Source organism: Loxodonta africana, chromosome 22, assembly GCF_030014295.1.
Source record: "Loxodonta africana isolate mLoxAfr1 chromosome 22, mLoxAfr1.hap2, whole genome shotgun sequence".
Taxonomy (NCBI): domain Eukaryota; kingdom Metazoa; phylum Chordata; class Mammalia; order Proboscidea; family Elephantidae; genus Loxodonta; species Loxodonta africana.
In genome coordinates, this window is record NC_087363.1 from 42460740 (window position 1) to 42484763 (window position 24024).

Consider the following 24024-nt stretch of genomic DNA (forward strand, 5'->3'; position numbering starts at 1 on the left):
TCATGCAGCCCCAAAGGGGCAAGAAGAGACTTTAATTAGGGGAGGAACGATCCATCAGATAAGAAAAGGTACAGCTAGCGCAGGAGCAGAGGAGCTGGAGCAGGGGGAAGAGGGCCCGGCCCGGAGCTCTGGAGGAGGACTCACCTCTCCACGCCCAACTCAGGCACTACACTGACAGACAAGGCGAGACAGTGGCCCCTCTCCACTGGGAGGGCGTGAAATGGCCCCAGTGGCCAGAGGTTGCCTGGCTTTCAGGCCCCAGCTCCTAGGCATAGCTGGTAGCCACTGATTCAGTTCTTTTCCCCAAAGAGTGCTGGGTGGCCACCTTCAGGCAGAGCTCAGGAAGCCAGCAGAGGGTCCCCACAGCTTCTACTTGGCCCAACAAGGCTTGGAAATAAGAGTGCAGGGGAGAAAAACTAGAGTCTGAACCCTCCCTCCCAACCTGGGGCTGCACCCGGGAGGAACAGTAGTCGCCTTCTGGCTCCAGGCCCGCCCAGACCCACAGCGACCAATAAGGTACAATCACTGGGACCAGTCACAGTCACTGGAGGTGGAGGTTGTTTGTTTAAAAAAAAAAAAAAAAAAACACAACAAAAGGTTACAGTCTCCTACAAGCACAGAGTATAAGTTTCAAGATATTAAAAAAAAAAACCTGTCCCAGCCCAGGGGACTGAGCATCAGAAGCCAGCCTGACCAGGCACGTGTGGCCTTGGGGCAGGTCCACTGCTGCTTTCTTGCCCAGCTAGCAAGCACACCACCCCCCTCCCTCATCCAGTGCCCACCCCGACCCAGCACCCCACTCCCGCTGCTGTTGCCGCTGCTGCCACGGTTCCGGGAAGCAACTCCAGGACGCCTTCGCAGAGACGCGGGGGAGGCGGAGAGGGAAGGCCACGAGATCCAGCCAGATGGTTTAAAACTGTCAAGAGAAACAAGAGGCAGTGAGTGGTAGTTATTATTATATCCTGGCAGGCCTGCTCTGCAAAGGTGGGCTGATGTCAGAGCAGCCACTGTGCTCAGATCTCTGAGGGGCGAAGCTGGGTCCCATGACACCTGGCAGACATACTCTAATTGAGCAGTGTTCAGCAGGGATCTATGGGGCGCTGGCCCTAGACGGAGCACTAGACCAGGAAGAACACTTAAGGGCAATGTGGGCTTCTTCACAGCTCCCCTTGGCCTTGGCACGGAGGCTGCTATAAAGCCCTGATCCACTGCTTTGCTTAGTGTTACCCTGTTTGGAGATGGAGGGCTCATACAAGGGGCTTGGTGACAGGAGCCCATGATCTGGTTCTTTGTGTTAAGCTCTGGTTGATCCCCAACTAGAACAGGGCCTTGAAACTTTTCTACCCTCAGGTATCTGCCATGATGCCTAGAACAGTACTGAACATTTTGTAAATCAGAGATTGTAAACTGATGGCTCATGGGCTGAACTCAGCCCACAGAGGAGTACTGTTGGGCACACACAGTGGTTACAACAATATTAATCACGCAGTTGCCAACTTTCAAAACATGCCACATACGAATCCAGATTTGGAGATTCTTTTGAAAAGTGGGACAATGAAGCTATGATGGGCTACAACTGGGTGGCAGTGATCCTCTTTAGACGAGGCATGTGCTCACCAGTGCCCACCTACCCCGCTTCACTCATGTACGTTACCTGCCCAACCCCCGCGTGCACCTGAGTTTGTGAACCCTGTCAGGTGCTGTGGTGCCATCTTAGTTCTTCGAGTCAGAAAACCTAGCTTCAAGCCCTGGTTCCTCATTTATTGGCTGGGGGACCTTGGGCAGGTGGCTTAAATTCCCAGAGCCTCAGCTTACTCTCAGTATTAAAGGAGACCTGTGAATGTGCTTTTTTAGCTGTATTAACTCTATAGAAATACAATTATAATAACTAAATGGCTGCTCAATGAATGAGCATACTAAATTAGCACGAGAACTATTTTTCCTCAAAATAAAATTTTGGTGCTACAAAAGATGGAAAACTTACTATGTGCCAAGTGCTATGCTTTACATAAGCAGCTCATTTAATGTTAAACTACTCTGAAAGGTAAATACTATCCCCATTTTACAGCTGAGGAAACTGTGTCGGTAGTAGAGCCAGAGTCTGTGTGATCTTAACCACCACACCATCCTGTACACACAGTACAGCTACTTTCTACGCTGGCTGCCCTCAGTATAATTAAACCCCCAGGGAAGTGGGTGTAATTTCCATTTTTAGGACTCTAAGCTCCTTCTGGGCTGGGTCTGTGTGCTCTGGTAGGAGTAAACACTAAGTCTACCATCTAGGGATCACAGTCAGCTCTGAGTGGGACATGTCAACAAACCAAAGATTGTTTGGAAGAAGAAAAAAAAAAAAAAGGCATGTCCTGAATATCAAAAGGAGAATAACTATGTCTTTATTTCATCAATGTAAACAATTCCTCCTCTTTGGAGGACTGTAGTCCTTTCAGTCAGAAAGGCACAAACAATTTAAAGGGGATCTGGAGGACTTAAGGCATGAAAGTGATGGAAAGCAGGCTGAGGAAATCATGGCCTTAAGCCTAAGAAACAGGCACTGAAGGAAAATATTCAAGTCTGCCTGAGAAGTGCAATTACATCATGATTAACTGTTCTATATTCCTAGAAAATTCGCATGTGGATTACCTTACCTCACTTGGGTTTGAACTAGATATAGGTAAAGACTTTGTGTACATTTTGAGATGTGAAATAAGCCACACTAAGAGAGGTGTCGCCCAGACACCCAGAGATGGAAAATTGCCTCCAGCTCCCAAAGCTGAACTTCAGGTCTTCTAGCCCCAAAGCATCTGGCTGACCTGCCACACAACAGTCCTGGGGCCCTCCGGAAATATCAACACACCACTTTCCTAGCAGAGCGGATGCCCCACGGGTCCTCCCACCTCTGGAAGGAAGCTGAAAAGGCCTCCCGCTCACATTTTTGAGGAACTCCTCAGCCACAATGCGCGCTCGGGCATTGACTGACAGCTTCATCTCACTGATCTCTTTGTCAATCTCCTCCATGAAGTGGATCACAAAGTCCACCAACTTGTGTTTGTACATCTGCTCTGTGTGGAAGTTGGTAATCAGAAAACTGATGTCATATCCCTAGAGAAGGAAGATGATAGGGAAGAGGAGAAACAAGAGAGAATTAGCATTCTTGGAGCACTTAGCCAGCCATGTCCCCTACTTTCCCTCATCCACATACTTCCAGGTGGCGGTGATCCTCTTCCAAGCTACACACCATTTCAGTCATCAGCCCCTGCTTTGGTGGGGTGCCTATGCTGGATCTGAGTGACAGAACGCAGCTTTGAATTTTTGTGTATAGCAGATGTCTCTAGAAGACTATGGCACAAACAGTTGCATTCAGAATGAATTAGAGGACTGTAAAGGGTCTTGAAATCTTATTATAGAAGACTCGAATCAAACAACCGCAAACGTTAAGTCTAGAGAAGAGATGATATGGGGAGGGATGGGACTGAGGTCTGGAACTATCTGAAGGTTGCATGTGACACAGCAACTTTCTTTATTCACCGTTGGCCCCTAGAGGTTAGATCTAGGACTGGCAGAGAAAGTTTTGGCTCATTTTAAGGAAGAACTTAGCCAACGTGTCTGATGATGGCATGTGCTGCTCTGCATGGTACTGCTCAGTCATTGGGGATTAAGTCGAACTAGTAGGGAGTCTGTGCAGAGGATTCAAATATAAAGTCACGCAACAAAAGATCCAATATCATCTGCAGCTCTGAGACACTATGATTCGTTGGTGGTAGAGCTCAGAATTCCTAATTTTGCTTTTTCTACCCCGGATGGTAGGCTCTGGAAAGATGAGCAATGCATCTTTTTTGCCTTTTCTGTGGTTGAGGTGGACCCAGTTTCTCCTAAGCTTCTGACTCACTTTCCTCTATTCCAGTTGAAATGAAAGCCAACTCTCAACTCAGTCAATGGGTGCCCTACAGCCAGAGAAACAGCAATTCTGGGTCTATACGCAATCTCAGACCAGTGACAATGAACTCAGAAACCAAGTCTGGTCTGATGGAATGCCTGGGTATTACAAATATAGGTCACAGGCCACTGGGAGACAGCGGTGAACCCAGGACAAAAGTTCCAGTCCCACTGGGTCTCACCTCCACTGGTTTCCTTCGAAGGATAAAGAAGTTCTCTGCTCGCATCATCATGAAGCGCATGAACTTGTGGCATAAGATCTTCTCGATTTCATCAGCCTGGGAGGGCAAAGGAGAAACAGATTTCTCTAAAGTGCCATCTGAAGGCGACAGAAACCCATAGCCTGGTCTTCAGACTCCAAATTCCCCCAGGCTTGATGAAGGCAGAGAGCTTTGGTATCGAGAGCCATCACTGCCTGAAATGTGGGGGAACTGGATGTCAACTGAAGAGGGTCTACACAAGGGTTTCTCCAACTCAATAGGCTATTATCATGATCTTGTCTTCCCTCATTCCAGAGAGGTAATTCTGGCAGACCTGAGTCTTTTACCAGCTCCTGAGTCCACACCTACGTTCGAAGCTGTGAAGCTGCCTCTCTCTTTCTCACTTCACTTTCACATTCACTAGTATGCAATGTGTATCACCTGGGGTATCAGAGATACTCTTAGGTGGTCCCCACTTTAGTTAACACTCAACATCAACCATCCCCAAAATTTCTCCCTTCTGAATTCTCCTCCCATAATTCCAAGGAAAAGACTTTGCAGCTGGGTGCTGGTATGCCCTTAAAAAAAAAAAAAACCCAACACATACTTTTGTGGTTACAAGGGGGGGAGGGAGGGAGGGAGGGAGAGGGTTTTTTATTGATTAATTAGTAGATAAGAACTGCTTTAGGTGAAGGGAAGGACAACACTCAATACATGCAAGGTCAGCTCAATTGGACTGGACCAAAAGCAAAGAAGTTTCCGGGATAAAATGAATGCTGCAAAGGTCAGCGGAACAAGGGCGGGGGTCTGGGGACCATGGTTTGAGGGGACTTCTAAGTCAACTGGCAAAATAATTCTATTATGAAAACATTCTGCATCCCACTTTGAAATGTGGCGTCTGGGGTCTTAAATGCTAACAAGCGGCCATCTAAGATGCATCGATTGGTCTCAACCCACCTGGAGCAAAGGAGAATGAAGAACACCAAGGTCACACGACAACTAAGAGCCCAAGAGACAGAAAGGGCCACATGAACCAGAGACCTACATCATCCTGAGACTAGAAGAACTAGTTGGTGCCCGACCACAATCGATGACTGCCCTGACAGGGAGCACAACAGAGAACTCCTGAGGGAGCAGGAGATCAGTGGGATGCAGACCCCAAATTCTCATAAAAAGACCATACTTAATAGTCTGACTGAGACTAGAGGAATCCCGGCGGCCATGGTCTCCAGACCTTCTGTTGGCACAGGACAGGAACCATCCCCGAAGACAACTCATCAGACATGAAAGGGACTGGTCAGTGGGTGGGAGAGAGATGCTGATGAAGAGTGAACTAATTATATCAGGTGGACACTTGAGATTGTGCTGGCATCTCTTGTCTGGAGGGGGGATGGGAGGATAGAGAGAGTTGGAAGCTGGCAAAATTGTCACGAAAGGAGAGACTGAAAGGGCTGACTCATTGGGGGAGAGCAAGTGGGAGTACGGAGTAAGATGTATGTAAACTTATTTGTGACAGACTGATTGGATTTGTAAATGTTCACTTGAAGCTTAATAAAAGTTAATAAAAAAAAAACCCAAACCAAACCCAGTGCTGTCAAGTTGATTCCAACTGACAGTGACCCTGCAGGACAGAGTAGAACTGCCCTATAGAGTTTCCAAGGAGCAGCTGGTAGATTCGAACTGCTGGCCTTTTGCTTGGCAGCTGAGCTCCGAACCACTGCACCACCAGGGCTCCCTTAACACTTCCCAGTTCTTATTAATCTCCTCTTTTAACAAAGGCAGCAGGCCCCAAGAATCAGAGCTTTCTATAGGCAATAGTCTCTAGTCTGAATTTAATATCACTGTTTTGTTTTCATTGTGTTTATTTTTAGAGTTGTCCTCTATTTGTGGCATGTGATTCTGTTTTTCTATTTATGGTTAGTGGCATAAAGTTTCTTTTTCTAACAAATTTAAGTAAAAGAAAATAAGCCCATTTAAAGAAATCTTTTTTTTGTATTAAATAAATAACCACCCAGATGGCTATAAATTTGGCAGAAATTATGGGGGTTGCAGGGACTGACAGACATTTATGAAATGTCGCCTGAGGAAACATGTAAGAAATGACACTTTGTCTATTTTTTTTTTTTTTACTGTAAATCTCAGTCTGTATCCAGCTATCAAATTGGTACTGTTGCTGCTTATTTTTCTGAACTGGACTTACTTCTCATTCCTTAGGAACAAATCTCTGATCTGACACCTAACTGGTCCCGTGGACTAAGCCGCTGTATTTCCTACATTCTCTACCACAGCAAGGCCTCAAAGGTGGACATATTCTCTCTCTCCTTGCTTTCTGTTCTACTGATCTGCTCAGTTTGGCAAATCATATCCTGGGCATATTCCAGGAAATAGAACCTAGATTTCCTGCATCCTTAATCCGGGATGCTAACCTCTTGGATGGGGTCCCCAGCTTTGGAGAAAGCTCCCAACTTCAGACCTCCTGGGGAGGTAGGGGCCCTGTGGTGAGCTCACCTGTTTCACAGCGATGCTGACCCGGACAGAGTTGATGGAGCCCTCAATCAGAACCTTTTCCTTCTCATTCCTGCTGATGGTCACAGGTTGCAACAGGAGCTCTTTGCTACTCCTGAAAAACAATGCCACAGAGGCCTCTGTCTACAGTCACGGAAACCTCACAGCAGAAATCATGATCTGAGATCACTGACTCCAAGGAGTAGGAAACTCAAAACCAGGGGTGTTCTCAGATTGGGGCCAAGGAGTGTATTCTCCAGTAGAAAGAGCACAGGCTCTGGAGTCAGGGTGAAAAAGTTTTGAGACTCAGCCCCTCTGTTACTTTCCTTGGGTGAGTTACCCTGCCGGAATCTCAATATTCTCATCTGTAAGATGACTCTGATTCCTATTTCACTGGTGAGGACTGATGGAGATACAAGAGAATCAAGTGTCTACTAGTGTGTCTGGCACATGGCAGGAGTTTCACAGATGATAGCTCTTATTTTAATAACTACACGCAAACTCATCTGCCATTTAGGGAGTGAGAAGAAAAAGCCTACTTTTAGAGATAAGGACAAATGAATATGGAACTGCTTCTTTAACTATCGATCCAGAATGGTTTACTGTTTACCACTGAGATCCCTCTCATCTGAGGCCTCACATCAGTTCTCTGAATCCTAAATATTTGTAATGGTAGTTAACTGTGGTGGTGGTGTCTGTGAGCTTTCCTCAGCATTTCAAAATGCCTAGTGGAAATCATACATGTTAAGCAGCAGAACACGACACATCCTAACTACCACGTCAGTTATTCATTTCTTTAAAGTTAAGCATATCTAGTCAGTTATATAAATCTCTGATTAAATTTTAAAAGGGAAAAAGAATAATTTTTTACAAAACATAAACTAGATTAAAAAAAAAAAACCTGAAACATGAACTATTTAAAGTAGAAGGTGAGAGATAAGAAATAAGGCTCTAGGGAAAAAAAACACCTTGGTCCTGAAGTTAGAAAAGTATGGCATTAGCACCTCAGATACTGAATTTCTCTATCCTCTCTTTAAATTACTAGTGGGTTCAATAATGACACAGGAGATGCTACACAAGCAACCCACTCTGCAAAGCCACACCTATGTCAATCAATCTTGGTTCCAAGGTAGCTTCTCCTCTGGGTTTTGTCCTGCCAACCCAGTGACCCTATTTTCTGAACTCCAAATCAAGAACCATTGTTCAGCTGGTGGAAAGACAAAATATGTGAACTGCACTGTCCTGACAACTCCAGGACCCAAGTTCATGGTATCCTCTAGACAACAGCCACCCCGGCCTTTTCCCTCCCTACCTGACTTCCACTTCCGGTTTGTTGTGTCGTTCCACGACCTGGGAAGAAAAGTTCTCCAGGCAGAGGGCAGCCTGCAGCGTGGCCCGCACGGCACTCAGGTAGGGGCGAAGAGTGGCAGTCTGTAGGAAAAAACCCAAGGAACAGGGAGGGTCAGAATCCATAAACTCCCCCCACCCAAAGCCACTGGTAGTCTCCTCTCTAGCTAACACTGGAGCCAGACAGTACCAAGGGTGCTTGCATATGGGTCCCTGGCTCTCAGACACCACAGTGAACAGAACGGGCCTGGCCCTCAAAGCACTGAGTCTAGAGTGCTGGTGGCAGGGTTTTGCCCCCAGAGGACATGTGGCAACACTGCCGTATATTTGATTGCCACAACTGGGAGGCGGGGTGCTACTGGCGTCGGGTGGCTACAGACCAGGGATGCACTAAACAGCCTATGATGCACAGGACAGCCCCCACAACAAAGGCTCATCCAGCCTCAAATGTTAATAGTGCCAAGTTGAGAAACTCTGTTCCAGACATAAAGGTGAGCGACTGTGTCCTCAATCTGTCCCCTGAGCCAACAATGTATAGCTCTACTACTGTGTGCCAGGCACTAAGCTGTTGTGGTCTGCCATCAGGTCGACTCCGACTCATAGCAACCCCCCGTGGCAGAGAAGGGCTCCACAGGGTTTCCTCGGCTGCAGTCTTTATGGAAGCAGACTGCCACGTTTTTTCTCTCCCACAGAATTTCTCTCCCACAGAGCGGCTGGTGGGTTCAAACCGTTCAGTTAGCAGCTGAACTCTTAACCATCGCACTGCCAGGGCTCCTTACACACTGAAATAGGTGCTGGGGATTCAAGATGATCGAGACCAGCTCTACCTTCAAATTTCTCTCAACCTGGTCGGGGAGACACCGAAGTAAATGACTATGATACAAAGAAATGTGAAATAACTAGATTTATAAGTAATCCACCTGCAGAAGAAACTGAGTTTGATTTGAAGATAGAGATAGGATTAGCAGGATTTAAAAGCAAAAAATAGAGCAAGAACGTTCCCAGTAGACCTTCCAGGTACATTGGCCTATCTTCAGTTCCTTACATTAACCAAGTTTTTCCTCACCCCAGGGCTTCCCACATGCCGATCCATCTATTGATAAGACATTTCTCTTCTCTTTGCCTAACTACCTTTCCACCTCCGCTTATTCAAGAAAGGCCTCTCCACTGTATTCAATCTCATGTCTCAGGTTTTCCTCCTTTATAGTATTTATTACAATTCATGATGGCACATTCTTCTTGTCTTTTGTAGTTTTTCCTTCACAAACTCTAAGCCTCATGAGGGAAGAGACCGTGTCTGGTTTATTCACAGCAATATATCCTGCATCTAGCTCACTACCTAACACAAAGAGCCTTACTCATTCTCTGTAGGGTGAATGAATGACAGCGGTAACGTCAGCAGTATCTAACACAAAGAGCCTTACTCATTCTCTATAGAATGAATGAATGACAGAAATACCATCAGCAAAGTTAGAATAACACAAAGGGGTATTAAGAGTTCCAGAAGTGGTAATGACTACAATGTTGCTGTATATGGGAATTTGATTCTGTAAAAGAGGTTGCAAGATCGTGGAGATTTTCAAATGCCAAGTTACTGAGTTCAGCTTTTTTGGGGCAGTAAGGACTGTTGGGGCTTTCTGAGGAGGAAGTTACATGACTGCAGCTGCATGGTGGCTCTGCAGAGAATGGATTAGAGGGGGAAGTGAGACGTAACACAGAAAGGGGTATTTAAGAAGTGCTGTTGAGAGCCTGGCCTGGGGCAGTGGAGAAAGAGGGTATCACAGAGATTAGACTAACAGATGTAAAGCATAAGAGGATCAAACAACTGCCCAAAACTGTGCTCCCATATGATGGAACACTATACATGAATGACTTCCAAATGTATTATGGGAAGTGAAAGAAGCCAGACTAAAAAGACTACAAAATAAAGAACTCCATTTATACAACATTCCGTAAGAAATAAACCTATACAAAAAAAAAAAAAAATCAGCAGTTGCCTAAGGTGGGGGGGAAGGAAAAGACATTATAAAGGGGCTTAAGGAAACTTTTTTGAATGACAGAAATGTTCTAAATGTTGACTGTGGTAGTGGTTACATGCCTGTGTTTGTCTAAATTCACACATGGTAAAAGCCACCACCTGTCTGTCAATTTGCTGTACTACTGCATCGGTATTTGAAATACCAGAAGGGGCACCCATGATAGACAGGTTTCAGTGGACTTCCAGACTAAAGAAAACCAGGAAGAAAGGCCTGGCGATTTACTTCCAAAAACTAGCCAATGAAAACCTTATGAATCACAAAAGAACACTGTCCAACATGTCATCAGGATGATCAACAGCTGAAAGAGAACATCACGTTTCGTGAAATAGAGGGCCAGCAAGACCCTCAGTGAGATGGACTGGCACAAGAACTGCAATGACGGACTTGAACATGCAGGTGATTGTGAAGACGACGCAGGACCAGGCAACATTTCATTCTGTTCTGCATTAGGTTGCCTTGAGTTGGAGTCCATTCGACAGCAGCTACTTATCTATCTAAACCTAAAAACGGTGAATTTTAGGTGGCCCGCCCCTGCCCTTTCGTTAATAAAATAGGCATAGTTTTTTTCTAATACCTCGATAAACTTGCTTTAAAAGAGCCAATTACAAAACAAGAGTTAAAAAAACACACAAAACCTCGCAGGTTCTAGCTGAGGTCCGAGAGGACACAAAATTAGGAAAGAGAACACAGGTGAAGATCAAGCAAGTTTAGGAGGGCAGATGAGTTTTGATCTGGAGATCTGATTTCCAGGTATGTTCAAGATTTCCAAAAGAACCTTGATAGAGAGGCCAGAGCAAGGGAGGCAGATTCAAGACTCACCAAATACACAAGGTCACTGAAGCCATGAGACTACACAGGTGTCACCAGGAAGTGTAAAGAGAGGAAGGTAGTGAGCCAAAGTCACAACTCCCAGAAACGACCACGTTTATCAAACGGAAGATCTCCAAGGAGGGAGGGATCAGCAGTATCATATCCTAAAGTAAGGCTGACATTGTTCAGTTCTGACCAGGGCCGGGCCTGAGAGGAAGCAACACAAACGGATCCTTCAGTGGGGTAGCAGCAGCGCTGGGGTACCAAGAAGAGTGGATAAGGAAGTGTGAACGCCTCCTTTGGGAAATGGTGGGGTCAACTGGCTAGGAGACAAAAAGTTATGTGTACTTACTGCAGTTCTACTATGGGTGGGGAGCTGGCCCTTCTACATGCCTCAGCGGCCCTACTACGGGCTATGAGGCCTACTACGTGTCTGCCTTCCACAGGCCTAGGAGGTCCCACTTCCGGCTTCCTCCCTGCCTCGAGTATTCCCTACCTGCTCCGGGAGCCGGACCATGAAGCGACAGGCCTGCTTCCTACCAGGGCGTCCCCCTCAACCGCTCACCTCCTCCTCACAGCAGCCCCCGCCCCACCCTCTTTCTCCCAGCCCCATCGCGCCCCCACACTCCCCGGTATCCCTCGGCCCCGCGCCTCCTCTGCTGCAAAGCTGCGTCTCCCCTAGACCCAGAGCTCTGAAGCAGAACGGCGGGGGTCCCTGGCCCGGGTCCCGGCTCTCTCACCATCGCGGGCTCTGGCTGGGCCGGAAAGCGGAAGTGCGGAAGTGGCCGGCCAGCGACGCCTGCCCTTTCTCGAGAAGCGCAGCCGCAGTCTCCGCCCGGACTTCCGGACGATACTATCTCCGCTCCAGAGCGGGGGGAGGAGGATCCTAGGAACACTTAGATCCTTGGCAAGTTTTCCCGCTAGAACTATCATGGTATTGGACTACGGAAGTTGCAAATCGAAACTCAAGCTTTTCCAGGTATCCATATAGTTCTCGCTTATGCCTTTGGCCTTCTTGTCGCCTTAGCCACAATCTCTTCCTATAGTTATGCAATGGTACATCCCAGTCTCAGGTTGGGCACCATATTAGGACAGGGTGAGGAGGTGAATCCTTTCGTTCCTTCCGGTTCTGCGCCCCTATCCTTTCTCCCGGCTCCTCCTACCTGCAGCCCCCGGGACTAACTGCCGCCTGGCGCCGAGATCCCGGCCGCTGAGCCCCGCCCCTAGCCCCAGGCTTTCTAGGGTACGCCCTAAGGGTACCATTCCACCCGCAGTGGCCTTGCTGGCGGTCTGCACCCCCTCTCGGAGCCACAGTGGGATTGCCCGAGCCGTCTCCCCGCCCCCGGGCCAACTGCAGGGGGCCCGCCCATCGCCAGTTCCGGGGCGGTTGCTCCCACCGACCGGAACTCCTCTCCCCCTCCCGCGGCCCCGGGCCGTAGGAGGCAGCAGTGAGGAGGTAGAGGGGGCGGGGGCCGCGTTAGAGGGTACCTAGAGGGCGGGCACGGGGCGACCCATGGGTGAGGCCAGTCATTATAACAGTCCCACTTTTTCTGTGCCAGGCACTGAGCTGAGCTCTTGACGGGCCTCATCTCTTAATCCTCAGAACATCCCAGGGAGGTATGTACTGTTGTTATCCCCATTTTACAGACTGGGAAACTGATTCAGAGAGACAAATAGACTTGTCTTCTTTTGTCCCCATTTTACGGATGGAAAAAGATTAAATAACATGTTCAGGGCCACAAGCAGAGAATGGTAAAAGCTGAGCTTAAACTCAGGGCTGCTTGGGTACCCAGCGCACATTCCTGACACTATCAGGGACATAGATAAAGAGAATTGGGTAAGGGGAGGTGGGCAACGGAGAGCATGGGAAGCACAGAAAACTTTGTAAAAATGAGATGCTTGGAAACCAGGAGAGATGAGACAAAAAGGAACAGTGTCAGGAAAACAGGGTACATTGTATTGTTGTGATTAGGGCCACAGACATGAGACTTCCTGGGTTCAAACTGCATTTCTGTAAGCTTAGGCCTGTGCCCACCCTTACAGAGTCTCAGTTTCCTTGTCTGTAGAACAGAGATGACAATGGTTGTTGCTCCTGGGGTTGGGTGATGAATTCCACAAGATAAGCCTATAAGTACTCTGCACCTAGTTTGGTACACAGTGGGTACTCTGTGAGTAGGAGCTGAGCCACCAGCATTGTCAGAAGGTACTGAAATCTGACTTCCTTGTTGAAGCTCTCTCTAGTGGAAGGAGCCCTTGGGCTTTTCTCGTGACAGTTTGTCCCTCGTCAATCCTTACTCTCCAGCTACACAGGGCTCCGTATCCTGGGCCATGAGTGAGCTGAAGGACTGCCCCTTGCAGTTCCATGACTTCAAGTCTGTGGACCACCTGAAGGTCTGTCCCCGCTACACGGCAGTGCTGGCCCGCTCCGAGGATGATGGCATTGGCATTGAGGAGCTGGACACCCTGCAGCTGGAGCTTGAGACTCTGCTCTCCTCTGCGAGCCGGCGCCTACGGGTGCTGGAGGCAGAAACCCAGGTGATACCCCACCTGCTGGACCTTGTCATGGAGCGGGGGGATTGCCAGGGGTGGACTGTGACAAGATAGCAGGATGGGACATTGAGTTAGCTCCACCTGCTGGGGCTTGGGGTACAGGGCCTTATGGGGGTGTGTAGACTAATACAGGACCCAGCACGTTGGGGGTTGGGAGGTAGAAGGATGGGACGTGGGGGTAAGGTAAATGCTTAGTGAATTACAGGTTTTGCAGTTTATGAAGATCATGCACATTCGTGCGTATTGTATCTGCAAGATTGTGCGTGATCCTCATAACTTGCAAGATTTATAATTCACTAAGCATTTATTGGAAACTCTGGTGGCATAGTGGTTAAGTGCTACGGCTGCTAACCAAGGAGTTGGCAGTTCGAATCTACCAGACACTTCTTGGAAAGTCTATGAGGCAGTTCTACTCTGTCCTATAGGGTTGCTATGAGTCAAAATCGACTCGGTGGTAACGGGTTTGTTTTTTTGTTTAAGCATTTATTTACCCCCCATTATGAGCTGAAGGAGCCCTTGTAGTGCTGTGGTTAAAGCACTCGGTTGCTAACTGAAAGATCAGCAGGTCGAGCCCACCAGCCACTCCTAGGGAGAAAGATGTGGCAATCTGCTTCCCTAAAGATTTACAGCCTTGGCAACCCTAAGGGACAGTTTTACTTGGTCCTGTAGGGTCGCTGTGAGAGGGAATCCACTCCAGGGCAATGAGTTTTTTTCTCGTTTTGAGTCATGTGCTAATAATTAAAGGAGTAATTAAGACAATTCTGGTCCTCAGGCAACTCGCCAGTTAAAGGGTGGGGGAGGTCAGACACGTACCAGATAACATGTTGTAGTTAGGGATACTAGGAGAAACGGAGCAGGGAGATCTGGATTTGAATCCTGGACTGAGCTCTTGCTACTGTTGTTGCTTCCTAGTTTTGTGACCTTCAAAAAGTTACCTCACGTTTCTGCTGAGCATCCATTTCCCGTCTGCAAAATGGGCTCAGTAACAGGACCTACCTAAGAGCATTAAAAAAAAAAAAAAAATTTTTTTTTTTTTTAGTGAGGATAAAAAGAGAATTCTTGCAAGGACTCAGCTCTATGTCTAACACTTAGGAAGCATTTCAAGTGTTATTTATTGACTCTACTTTGATTATTTTTATTCACTATATAAATGTCTCCCAAGTCCTGTGTCCCAGGCACCGTGCCAGATCCTGGGCAATGGAGATAGTGAAGATGAGCTTCCAGTCTCTAGTAGTTTATAATCTAGCTGAAGTGAGAGGGTGTGCCATATTCCAGTATGACCAAGCAACATGTTTGGGTCTGCAGTGGAGGTCTGAAGCACCAGTCTCACAAAGGAGGGGGATGCCATTTCCACTGGGCCTCACAGGATATATAGATGTAACTTGTGGCCCTTGGGAATCCATGATAGATTTTGAGCAGGGCTGTGGCACAGAGTTATATTTGAGCATCTAAGAAGTTGAGTAACTGGTGTGATGAACACTTCCCAGCTGTGGTGACGTTTGAAGTAAAAGGTTGCTGGGAGACTTGCTTGCCTTCGCCAAAAAGTTACCACCAGAATACTTCCCCAGGGTTAACATGTCCTGGGACGTAAACATTTATTTGACTCCTTTACTAAACATGATGTGCCTTGCTTGGGTGAGGCAGAGAGGAGTCAGAATAGAGCTAAACAAGTGAATGGAACAATAAGTATGTGAATAAAGTCCTGTGAGACAAGGGCAGAGAAATGAAATTGGATCGTGAAGGATGAGTAGGAGGATGGTGGAAAGACTTGGAAGCCTTATTGGTTTCTAGATCCTAGTTTATTTATTAGGGAAAATGTCCTTTGTCTTTCCATCTCCCCCTGAGTAATAAGTCTCTGTGAATTTCAGATCCTCACAGACTGGCAGGATAAGAAAGGTGATCGACGATTCCCGAAGCTAGGTCGAGACCATGAACTTGGCGCTCCTCCCAAACATGGAAAGCCCAAGAAGCAGAAACTGGAAGGGAAGGTGGGACATGGGCCAGGCCCTGGCCCTGGGCGGCCCAAATCAAAAAATCTTCAGCCCAAGATCCAGGAATATGAATTCACTGATGACCCCATCGACGTGCCACGGATCCCCAAGAATGACGCCCCGAACAGGTTCTGGACCGGAGGACATAGACGGGACCTCAGGATTCTGGGAGTGGAGGGGTCCAGGGCTGAGGCTGATAGGGCAGGAAGTGCCCATTCAGGATCTGCTTCTCTCCGCAGGTTCTGGGCTTCAGTGGAGCCCTACTGTGCAGATATCACCAGCGAGGAGGTGCGCACGCTAGAGGAGCTACTGAAACCCCCAGAAGATGAGGCTGAACATTACAAGGTAGCAGCCCTGGACCTCAGTAGACATGGTAGAGAGCAAGGATGCGTGAGAGACGCATCAGAGATCAGACATCAAAGACATGTATCACTTTCCTTGTCCAGCCCTGCCCAGCCTCTGTCCCTAAACCCATCCAGACTCCATGCTCGACCTTGACTTTTTCCTTGTGCACGCCTCCCCTCAGCCCCACCCAAGTGGTCTCCACCTCCTGCAGTGTCTACGTCAGTGGAGTCCTCCTTTGTGCCCTCATCCTCTTTCCTTCTGTTTGGTTCAAGCCTTCATCAGTTTTTACCCATACAGCCTCCTAACACCATCCCTACTTTTAGGCTTCCAGGGGCTTTTTTTTTCTTTGTATAGGTATAAGGGTTTATTTTTTGTGATGAGAATAAGGCACGTTTCGCTAAATAAAACGTGGAAAATACAGAGAAGTTGCGGGGGGGCTCCTATAGGTCACCTGTCATGATGGGATGTGCTCATGACCCAGCCCTGCTGCCAGGCCTCCCCTGGCTCCCACTACCCACAGGGTGAAGTCCAAGTGTCTCATCCTTGGCAGCCCAGCCCCAGCCCCAATCTTTATTCCTCAGCTACACCCTTCTCTGTGGCTGCGTTCACCACCTCCCCAAGCACCTTGCCCTGGCTCCAGGCTCACACGGGCCTTCAGGGCTCTGGGTCTCTACACGTGCTCTTCCCCACTTGACAGACTGACTCACCCTCAAGGCCCGGATCTTACCAGAACGCTTTTTCAGGGTTTGCAGCGGCAAGTTGGTCTCTCTTTTGTGCCGCCACAGCACGTTAATTATCTCTTACTGATTATCTGAATGGTTTTTTAAAAAATCTACTTGATAAAGCAGTCCATATAGGCAGTAATAAGTTCAAACAATGCAGATGGCAATTTTCTCTCACCCCTCACCCTAAGGCCCCTGGCTCTCCTTTCTAGAAGCCACGGCTGTGACCAGGGACAATCCATGTATGTACACTGTTCTGTGAGTGTACAGATTTTATCTTCCTCATCTCTTCTTACTTATATCTGACACAGGCCCCAGCTCTGGGCTAGGTACTGGGGAAACGAATGAATGAGGCAATGAATGAATGAAGAGCTTACTGGCAATGCCCAAGTGCACTGAGAGCCCCCACACACCCCAGGCATGGCTGGCCAGTGTCTACCCCTTGGGGCTGGGTGGGTCTCCCCACAGATCCCACCCCTAGGAAAGCACTACTCCCAGCGCTGGGCACAGGAGGACCTGCTGGAGGAGCAGAAGGATGGTGCCCGGGCGGCGGCTGTGGCTGACAAGAAGAAAGGCCTTATGGGGCCACTGTCCGAATTGGACACTAAAGGTAGGCCCCTCACCTCCCTGCCCACCCCAGGCCAGGACTTGAGGGCCGTATGTGCTGATTCCCAGAACTTCAGCCCACCTGCCCTCCACTTCTCTGCCTGCCCCAGATGTGGATGCCCTGCTGAAGAAATCTGAGGCCCAGCATGAGCAGCCGGAAGATGGGTGCCCCTTTGGCGCCCTGACGCAGCGCCTTCTGCAGGCCCTGGTAGAGGTGAGCACCCCAGCCTAAACAGGAACCATGTTTACTTCCTGTTAGAATTTTTTTAAAGTCTTTGTAAAAGTATGTTATGTGTTTAGAAAAATGCATAGATTATAAACGTACAGCTTGACAAATTTTTACAAATTAGCACACTTATATAACCAACCTTAAGATCACACAATGAAACATCACCAGTATTCTAGAGCCTTCACTCGTGCCCTTCCAGTCTAACCTCCCCAAAGGTAGCCACTATTCCACAGTTACTTTTACTACGTGTTGGCTAAGGGCTGAGCCCTGTGCAAAGGGCTTTCCACACATCTCTCAGTGGCAGCAAGGACAATGTTATATATTAGAAGACTGAGGCACAGTGGAAGGAACTGTGTGCTTGAGTTCACACAGCTAGTAGAGGCAGGATTCAAACCCCAGGTTCAGAGCACCTTTCTTTGTACCCACTGGCTGACCTTAGATACATCACTTCACTTCACTGAGCCTCAGTTTCCTTTTCTGTCTCAAATACAACAGAAGTCTATTTTTCTCTCATGTAACAGTCTGGGGCACATGTTGCAGATTGGCTTGAGGTAGGAGGTCAGGGCAGGACTCTGTTCCACTCTCATCAGACAGGGGCCTCAGCTGATTATAGCTTTGCCATCTTAAACATGTGACTTCCAGGGTAACGCTGGGCGTGGATGCCACTCCAAGTCCACAGAAAAAGAGTATGGAAATGTGTGAGGCAAGTTTTATGGGCTATGACTGGCTGTGGCTCTTGTCTCTTCTGATCACTTTCCACTGGAGAGAATATGTCACATGACCACTCCCGTGAACGCAGGGGAGGCTGGGAAATGCAGTGTAGCTGGGCAGCCATGAATCCAGCTACTATGAAAGAAAGGAGAGAATGGTGTTTGGGCATCTAGCACCCTCTGCAACCCCATGCTTAACGCAGTGCCTGGTGTTTTGCAAATGCTTCACAACCGTTAGCTATTCTCATTACTGTTGTTGATTGTTATCACTCTTCTGTGCTTCCTTCTTTCTGTGGAAATGCAGAAAAAAAAGTTTTAGAATGGTCAGAGCTGTTTGAGATCAGTTTGGGAAGACTTCCTGGAGGAGGTGGGATGGGAAACAAAAAACGATATTTCTGGTTTGCGAAGACTGTCCATGTAGGTTAGAGATGAGCAGGAGAATGGAAAGGCTACACCTCTTTTTTTACTCCACCTCCTTTTGATGGTCTTCCAGGAAAATATTATTTCCCCCATGGAAGATTCTCCTATTCCTGACATGTCTGGGAAAGAATCAGGGGCTGACGGGGCTAGCACCTCTCCCCGTAATCAGAACAAGCCCTTCAGGTGAGTGGTGTCCTACCCATACCCCACAATCCAGCCCTCACGTCTGTCTTCTCTTCCTGTCCATCTCGACGTGAGGAGGTCCCCGCTAATAGAGAGCTGGGGGCAGTTCGGTGAAGCCCAGTAAAGTCTGAAATGGGAGTTCTGGCCCAGCGTTTCCACTACACGGACTTGACCTGGGGTTGTTTATCGCAGCACGGCTTGTCATGTAAACAGTGGAAAGGGTTTGGTTGGCCAAGTTGTTTTAACACCAGGTGGTGAAATAACTTGCATTAATCATATTAGAGTAATTTACTTAATTGACATGAAAAGACAGAGAGTGCTGGGTGGAGGAAATGTCAGTTGTAGCACAGTACAGACAATATAATCCTGTTTTCACTTAAAATATACTTAAACATACGCACATAATTAAAAAGTTTGAAATAATATATAACAAGAAATTGGGAAGAAAATACGACAAAACCTGACATACGTATATCAATAGCATTTAATGAAATAACAGTTGTTCTCTCTGGGTTGTGATACACATTTTTTTGTGTTTCTGAAATTTTGACGATAGATACATGTTATTCATGCTTAAAAACAAGACCAGATGTGCCTGTCTTTTTCTATTTTTATATCCAGATAGAGGGAGGGGGCCGACAGAGAGAGGAGGGTGTTCACTAACCTTAGGAAACCCTGGGAACCTCTCAGGTGGACCCCCTCCGAGCTGGCCCTTGGGCTGAGGAGGCTATTGCCCAGAGGCTGAGGGGGCTGCCTTCCCCTGCAGTGTGCCGCATACTAAGTCCCTAGAGAGCCGCATCAAGGAGGAACTGATTGCCCAGGGCCTTCTGGAGTCAGAGGACCGCCCAGCGGAGGACTCTGAGGATGAGGTCCTTGCTGAGCTGCGCAAACGGCAGGCTGAGCTGAAGGCGCTCAGCGCCCACAACCGCACCAAGAAGCACGACCTGTTGAGGTGAGTGTCAGTGTGATGCGTGCTCCATGGGGTGGCTGAGGAGGCCTTGGCCACTGCTGATTACCTGCCAAGGGCTTCATAATAGGCCTCCCAAACCTGGCTGGGCTTCACAATTATCTGGAAAGGCTTGAAAAACACATGGATGCCCAAGCACCTCCCCACCAGTTATAAGTCTCAAACAGGTTGTGATTTCTCAGGGTAGGGCTCAGGCATCTGTGATTTGTATTTGCAGCACTATTCCACGTTTAGTTTATTTCCACACCGACGTCTTATTATAAAATATTTTAAGCACATGGAAAATGTGAAGCAGTAGGTTTACCACCTATTAATATTTAGTCAGACATCTGTGATTTTTATTGGCCCAGCACCAGAAATTGACCAGTGTTCTGGGACCAGTTCTTTAGGGAATCGGTAGCAGTGTCATCAGTTCTATATCTACTCCATCATGCGTCTAGCACTGCATGGGTCACAACAAGGGTAGAGGTGACATTTGGAGGGACCATGGTAGTAGGTACTTTTTGTTTAGGGGATAGAGAAGCAACCCAGCCAAGCCTTCTTGCTGCTGACAAGCAGGTGCTATGTCTTAACCTTATGGAGTCCCAACAGGGTAAGACGCATTCATGCATTTGGCTAACTCCAGTGTCTCTTAGTCAGACATTGTGCCGGGGGCCAGGGAGAGAGGTAGAGCATAGGACTTGCAGTCTACAAGTGGATGATTGATAAAGACACGCACCACTAAAAGGAGACATAGTTGCTGACAAGTTGCTAAGGTATTTAAGCATACTGAGTGCCTAATGTATGCCAGGGACTTTTTGTACACCATGTCATTTAATCTCAACAAGACAGGGTAGGTGGTATTTTCCCTGTTTACAAGATGAGGAAATAAAAGCCCAGAGAAGTGGAGTGCTTTGCTGAAGGTCATGGAGCCAATAAACAGCCAAGCTGAGACTTGAGCCCAGGGCTGAATCCACAGCCTCTTTCTGGTTCATACTTCCTCTCAAGGGCAAGAAGAGGAAAATACAGATGAAAGAGGCAGAGATGGAGAGAAAGAAAAGAGTGTGCAGAGAAAAAAGGGGAATGTGCAGTGAAGAAAATAGCTCAGGGCTATCAGAAGGCCAGGAGTCCCTGGGTGATAGAGATGCTTGTTGCACTTGCTGATAACTGAAAGATTGAAGGTTCAAGTCCTGGCAGTCTACTTCTGAAAAATCAGCCACTGAAAACCCCATGGAGCACGGTTCTACTCTGATATACGTGGGGTCACCATGAGTTGGAATTGACTCAGCAGCAACTGGTTTTTTATCAGAAGGCCAGACTGCAGCTGTCAGCCCTGCCATGGAGCAGCTGTGGAGTCTTAAGGAAGGTACCTCCTGCCCTGAGCATTAGCTTCCCCTTATGAATATAAACAGATTGGACTACATCTCTGACCTTCCAGCTCTACCATCTTTGGAATTTCTAGGTCAGATCCCACTTAGAAGGGGTTCATTTGGCATTTTCACTCACCTTGTGTAGACCTCAGGGCTATCTGCACCCTTAGGTTGCTCAGCAGGTCTTCTCCTGGCACTTGGACACCTTTTAAAGAATGGTCTTTAAAAACAGAGTTTGGAGCCTGCCTGCCTTGGTTCAGATCTTGTGTTCACTAGCCGTAGGATCCTGAGGCGTTACCTACCCTCCTTGAGCCTCGGTTTCCTCATTGGTAACGGGAATAATAGTATCTACCTCATATGGTTGTTTTGAGGATTAACTGAGCTAATATATTAAAGAGTGCAAAATAGTGCCTAGCACACAGAAAGTGGCATATAATTAAGTGTGATGTAGTAACTTTGCTTTCTTGGTGATGATTGTATGAAATGGTCCACAGGATGCCAGCATGGGGTAGTGGATGGGCTCAGTTTGGAAGAGGAAGGAGCTAGCTGGGCTGACCGTGGCATCTGGTCTGCTGGGCCCCACAGGCTAGCCAAGGAGGAGGTGAGCCGTCAGGAGCTGAGGCAGCGGGTCCGCATGGCAGACAATGAAGTCATGGATGCCTTCCGCAAGATCATGGCTGCCAGGCAGAAGAAGCGGACTCCTACCAAGAAGGAGAAGGATCAGGCCTGGAAGACTCTGAAGGAGCGCGAGAGCATTCTGAAGCTGCTGGATGGGTAGCCCTCACCCTGACCTCAGGCTGTCTGCTGCCTGGCCTGAGGGAGGGAGGGGCGGGAGGCCCACTTCCGTCCTTGGGCTGCCGGGAGTCACAGCTGTGGCTGTCCTATCAAATGAGGATGGTTTCTCTAGAAACTGAGGACTGTGGCCCCTCCCTGAGATCTTTTGGCCTGGCTCTGTACAGCCAGGACACAGGAGGCCCGGCTGGGCTGGGCTGGTTTGGGTCCTGGTCTCTGCTTGGTCCCTCAGGTGAGGGACCTTCTTTTTTGGGGCTTCTTCCCCCTTCTTCACTTCACCATGTCCCACTCCCCTACTCCCCGCCCCCTCTCCCCTTCATGGACTTCTCCCTTGTGGTTTTGTAAAGTGTAAACTTAAGGTTAAAGTGACTGCTGTGGTTTTTAAAAAACTACCCAGAGTCTTTGAGTTCTGTTATTGTAGGGTATTGTGGGGTAGAAAGGAACCAGTGTGGGTGGCAAAGGTTCATGAGGGAACGCCTGGTTGCTCTCAGCCTATGGCCACTCGCCCATGTCATTAATTCAGGGAGAACTTTCTGAGCATCTTTTTCTGAGGATACTCGTGGCTGCAGGTAACAGAATACCCCCGGCTCAGAGTGGATTAACAATAAGGAAATTGTTGGCTCAGGGATTTGGCCATGCTCTGGGGCAAGGTGGCCTTCAGGGTTGGCCGATGTAATGACTTAAAAGGTTCTCACGAGTCCAGGTTCTTCAGGAGCCTCCACACTGCCCTTCATGGGGCCAGCGTCCACCTAAGGTGGGTTCCCTTCCAGCTGTGGGGTGGCAACCAGCAGCAGTCAAGGCCAAATACTTCCTTATTCTTGTCCAGCAAGAGAGGGCAGGAGCCAAATGGCTTTCTGTGCCACCCAGAAGAGCAAGAAGCCCCTTTCTCAGACCCTCTTATGCCTCAGTGGCCCAAACTACGTGTCACATGCCCATTCCCAAAACAATCACTGTGGCAAGGGATGACTCTAATGGGTTTTAACTAGCCAGAGTGGAGTCTGCTACCCTACTAAGCCCAAGGCAATGGAGAGAGAGGGTAGAACCCCACAAAAATTTGAATAGGAAGGGGGAAGTGGATGCTGAGTAGTTTACCAGCAATGTCCCTTCCCCATCCTGAACAGGGAGCTAGGCTTGAGGGGTACCAAAAAATAGATAATGGTCTCATTTCTGCCTGAAGTTGTTCCTAGCTTAGCATGAGAGAGTCAAAATAATTACCAATTAAATGTGAAAAGGTTGAGGTCCATGCAGGAGTGGGGAGGGGAAGATTCCCTGAGAAAGTGACCTATGACCTGAGCCATGAAGAAGGATGGTAAGGATAACCAACATTTTTGTATGCCTAGCACCTCTCTGTTGTAGAATTACCCCTTGTCTATACCATGTGGCTCTTGTGGGGCTGTCAAATGAGGGTGGACACATGTCTTTAGCTTGGTCAATCACAGTACCCATCCCTCTAGCCATGATGATTGGTCCAAGGAGTGGGCATGTGACCCAAGCTGGACCAGTCATATGTCTTCCAAGAAATTTGCTCTGTGGGTGCTGAGAGAGTGTTTCTCTTCGTCTTGGATCAAAAGCCATAAAATGTAACCTCAGATCACTCAGTGAGTTGCCTTCCTGTCACTTCAAAGAACTTGCATGAGAATAAAGCCAACTCAGAAGCAGAGCCAGGAGATGGAGAAGGAGTCAGAGTCCTAATGGTAGAGCAGGAGCCCCTGGATCCAGCCATGCCTGAAGCTAGCCATCCCCTATTGGACTTCCTAGTTACACAAGCCCACAGTTGCTTCTTTTGGCTCCAGCTAGTTTGCTTTAGGTCCTTCCCTAGATGGTGCAGTTTGCACTCAACCGCTAACCGAAAGGTTGGTGGTTTGAACCAATTCATTTGTGCCGTAGAAGAAAAGGCCTGGCAATCTACTTCCATAATATTATAGTCAAAAAAACCCTATGGAAAGAGCATACAATACAGGAGAGGTCAGCACAACTGGACTAAACCAAAAGCGAAGAAGTTTCCTGAATAAACCAAACGCTTTGACGGCCAGTTTAGCAGGGGCAGGGGTCTAGGGGCCATGGTTTAAGGGGACAACTAGGTCAAATGGCATAATAAAATCTGTTAAGAAAATACTCTGTGTCCCACTTTGGTGAATGGCGTCTGGGGTTTAAAACACTAGCAAGCAGCCATCTAAGATGCATCTCAACCCACCTGGAGCAAAGGGAAATGAAGAACACGAAAGACACAAGGCAATTATAAGCCCAAGAGACAGAAAGGGCCACGTAAATCAGAGACTATGTCAGCCTGAGACCAGGAGAACTAGATGCTGTCTGGCTACAACCC

At 48.0% G+C, this 24024-nt stretch overlaps 2 protein-coding genes across 12 annotated transcripts in view; one reads left to right on the forward strand and one right to left on the reverse strand.

The window, feature by feature from the left end:
- Positions 1–11704, reverse strand: ARPC4 (actin related protein 2/3 complex subunit 4). Its single transcript, XM_064274937.1, has 6 exons — positions 11575–11704; positions 7951–8069; positions 6642–6753; positions 4116–4211; positions 2929–3099; positions 1–916 (listed from the first exon to the last, which is right to left on the reverse strand). Exons 1-6 carry the CDS (start codon positions 11575–11577, stop codon positions 911–913), a joined length of 507 nt encoding a protein of 168 aa, XP_064131007.1. The 5' UTR covers positions 11578–11704; the 3' UTR covers positions 1–910.
- The window catches only part of TADA3 (transcriptional adaptor 3), a 23593-nt gene continuing 9211 nt past the window's right edge, over positions 9643–24024 (forward strand). The window contains exons 1-11 of one of the 11 annotated variants that reach the window (XM_064274933.1): positions 9646–12290; positions 12394–12451; positions 12901–13037; positions 13137–13369; positions 15253–15503; positions 15615–15720; positions 16911–17052; positions 17159–17262; positions 18481–18590; positions 19357–19542; positions 21492–22090. In XM_064274933.1, the coding sequence (XP_064131003.1) occupies positions 13163–13369; positions 15253–15503; positions 15615–15720; positions 16911–17052; positions 17159–17262; positions 18481–18590; positions 19357–19542; positions 21492–21684 (1299 nt within the window). In that variant the 5' untranslated portion in view covers positions 9646–12290; positions 12394–12451; positions 12901–13037; positions 13137–13162 and the 3' untranslated portion in view covers positions 21685–22090. The other 10 variants (XM_064274930.1, XM_064274931.1, XM_003409767.4 and 7 more) reach the window with 10 other exon arrangements.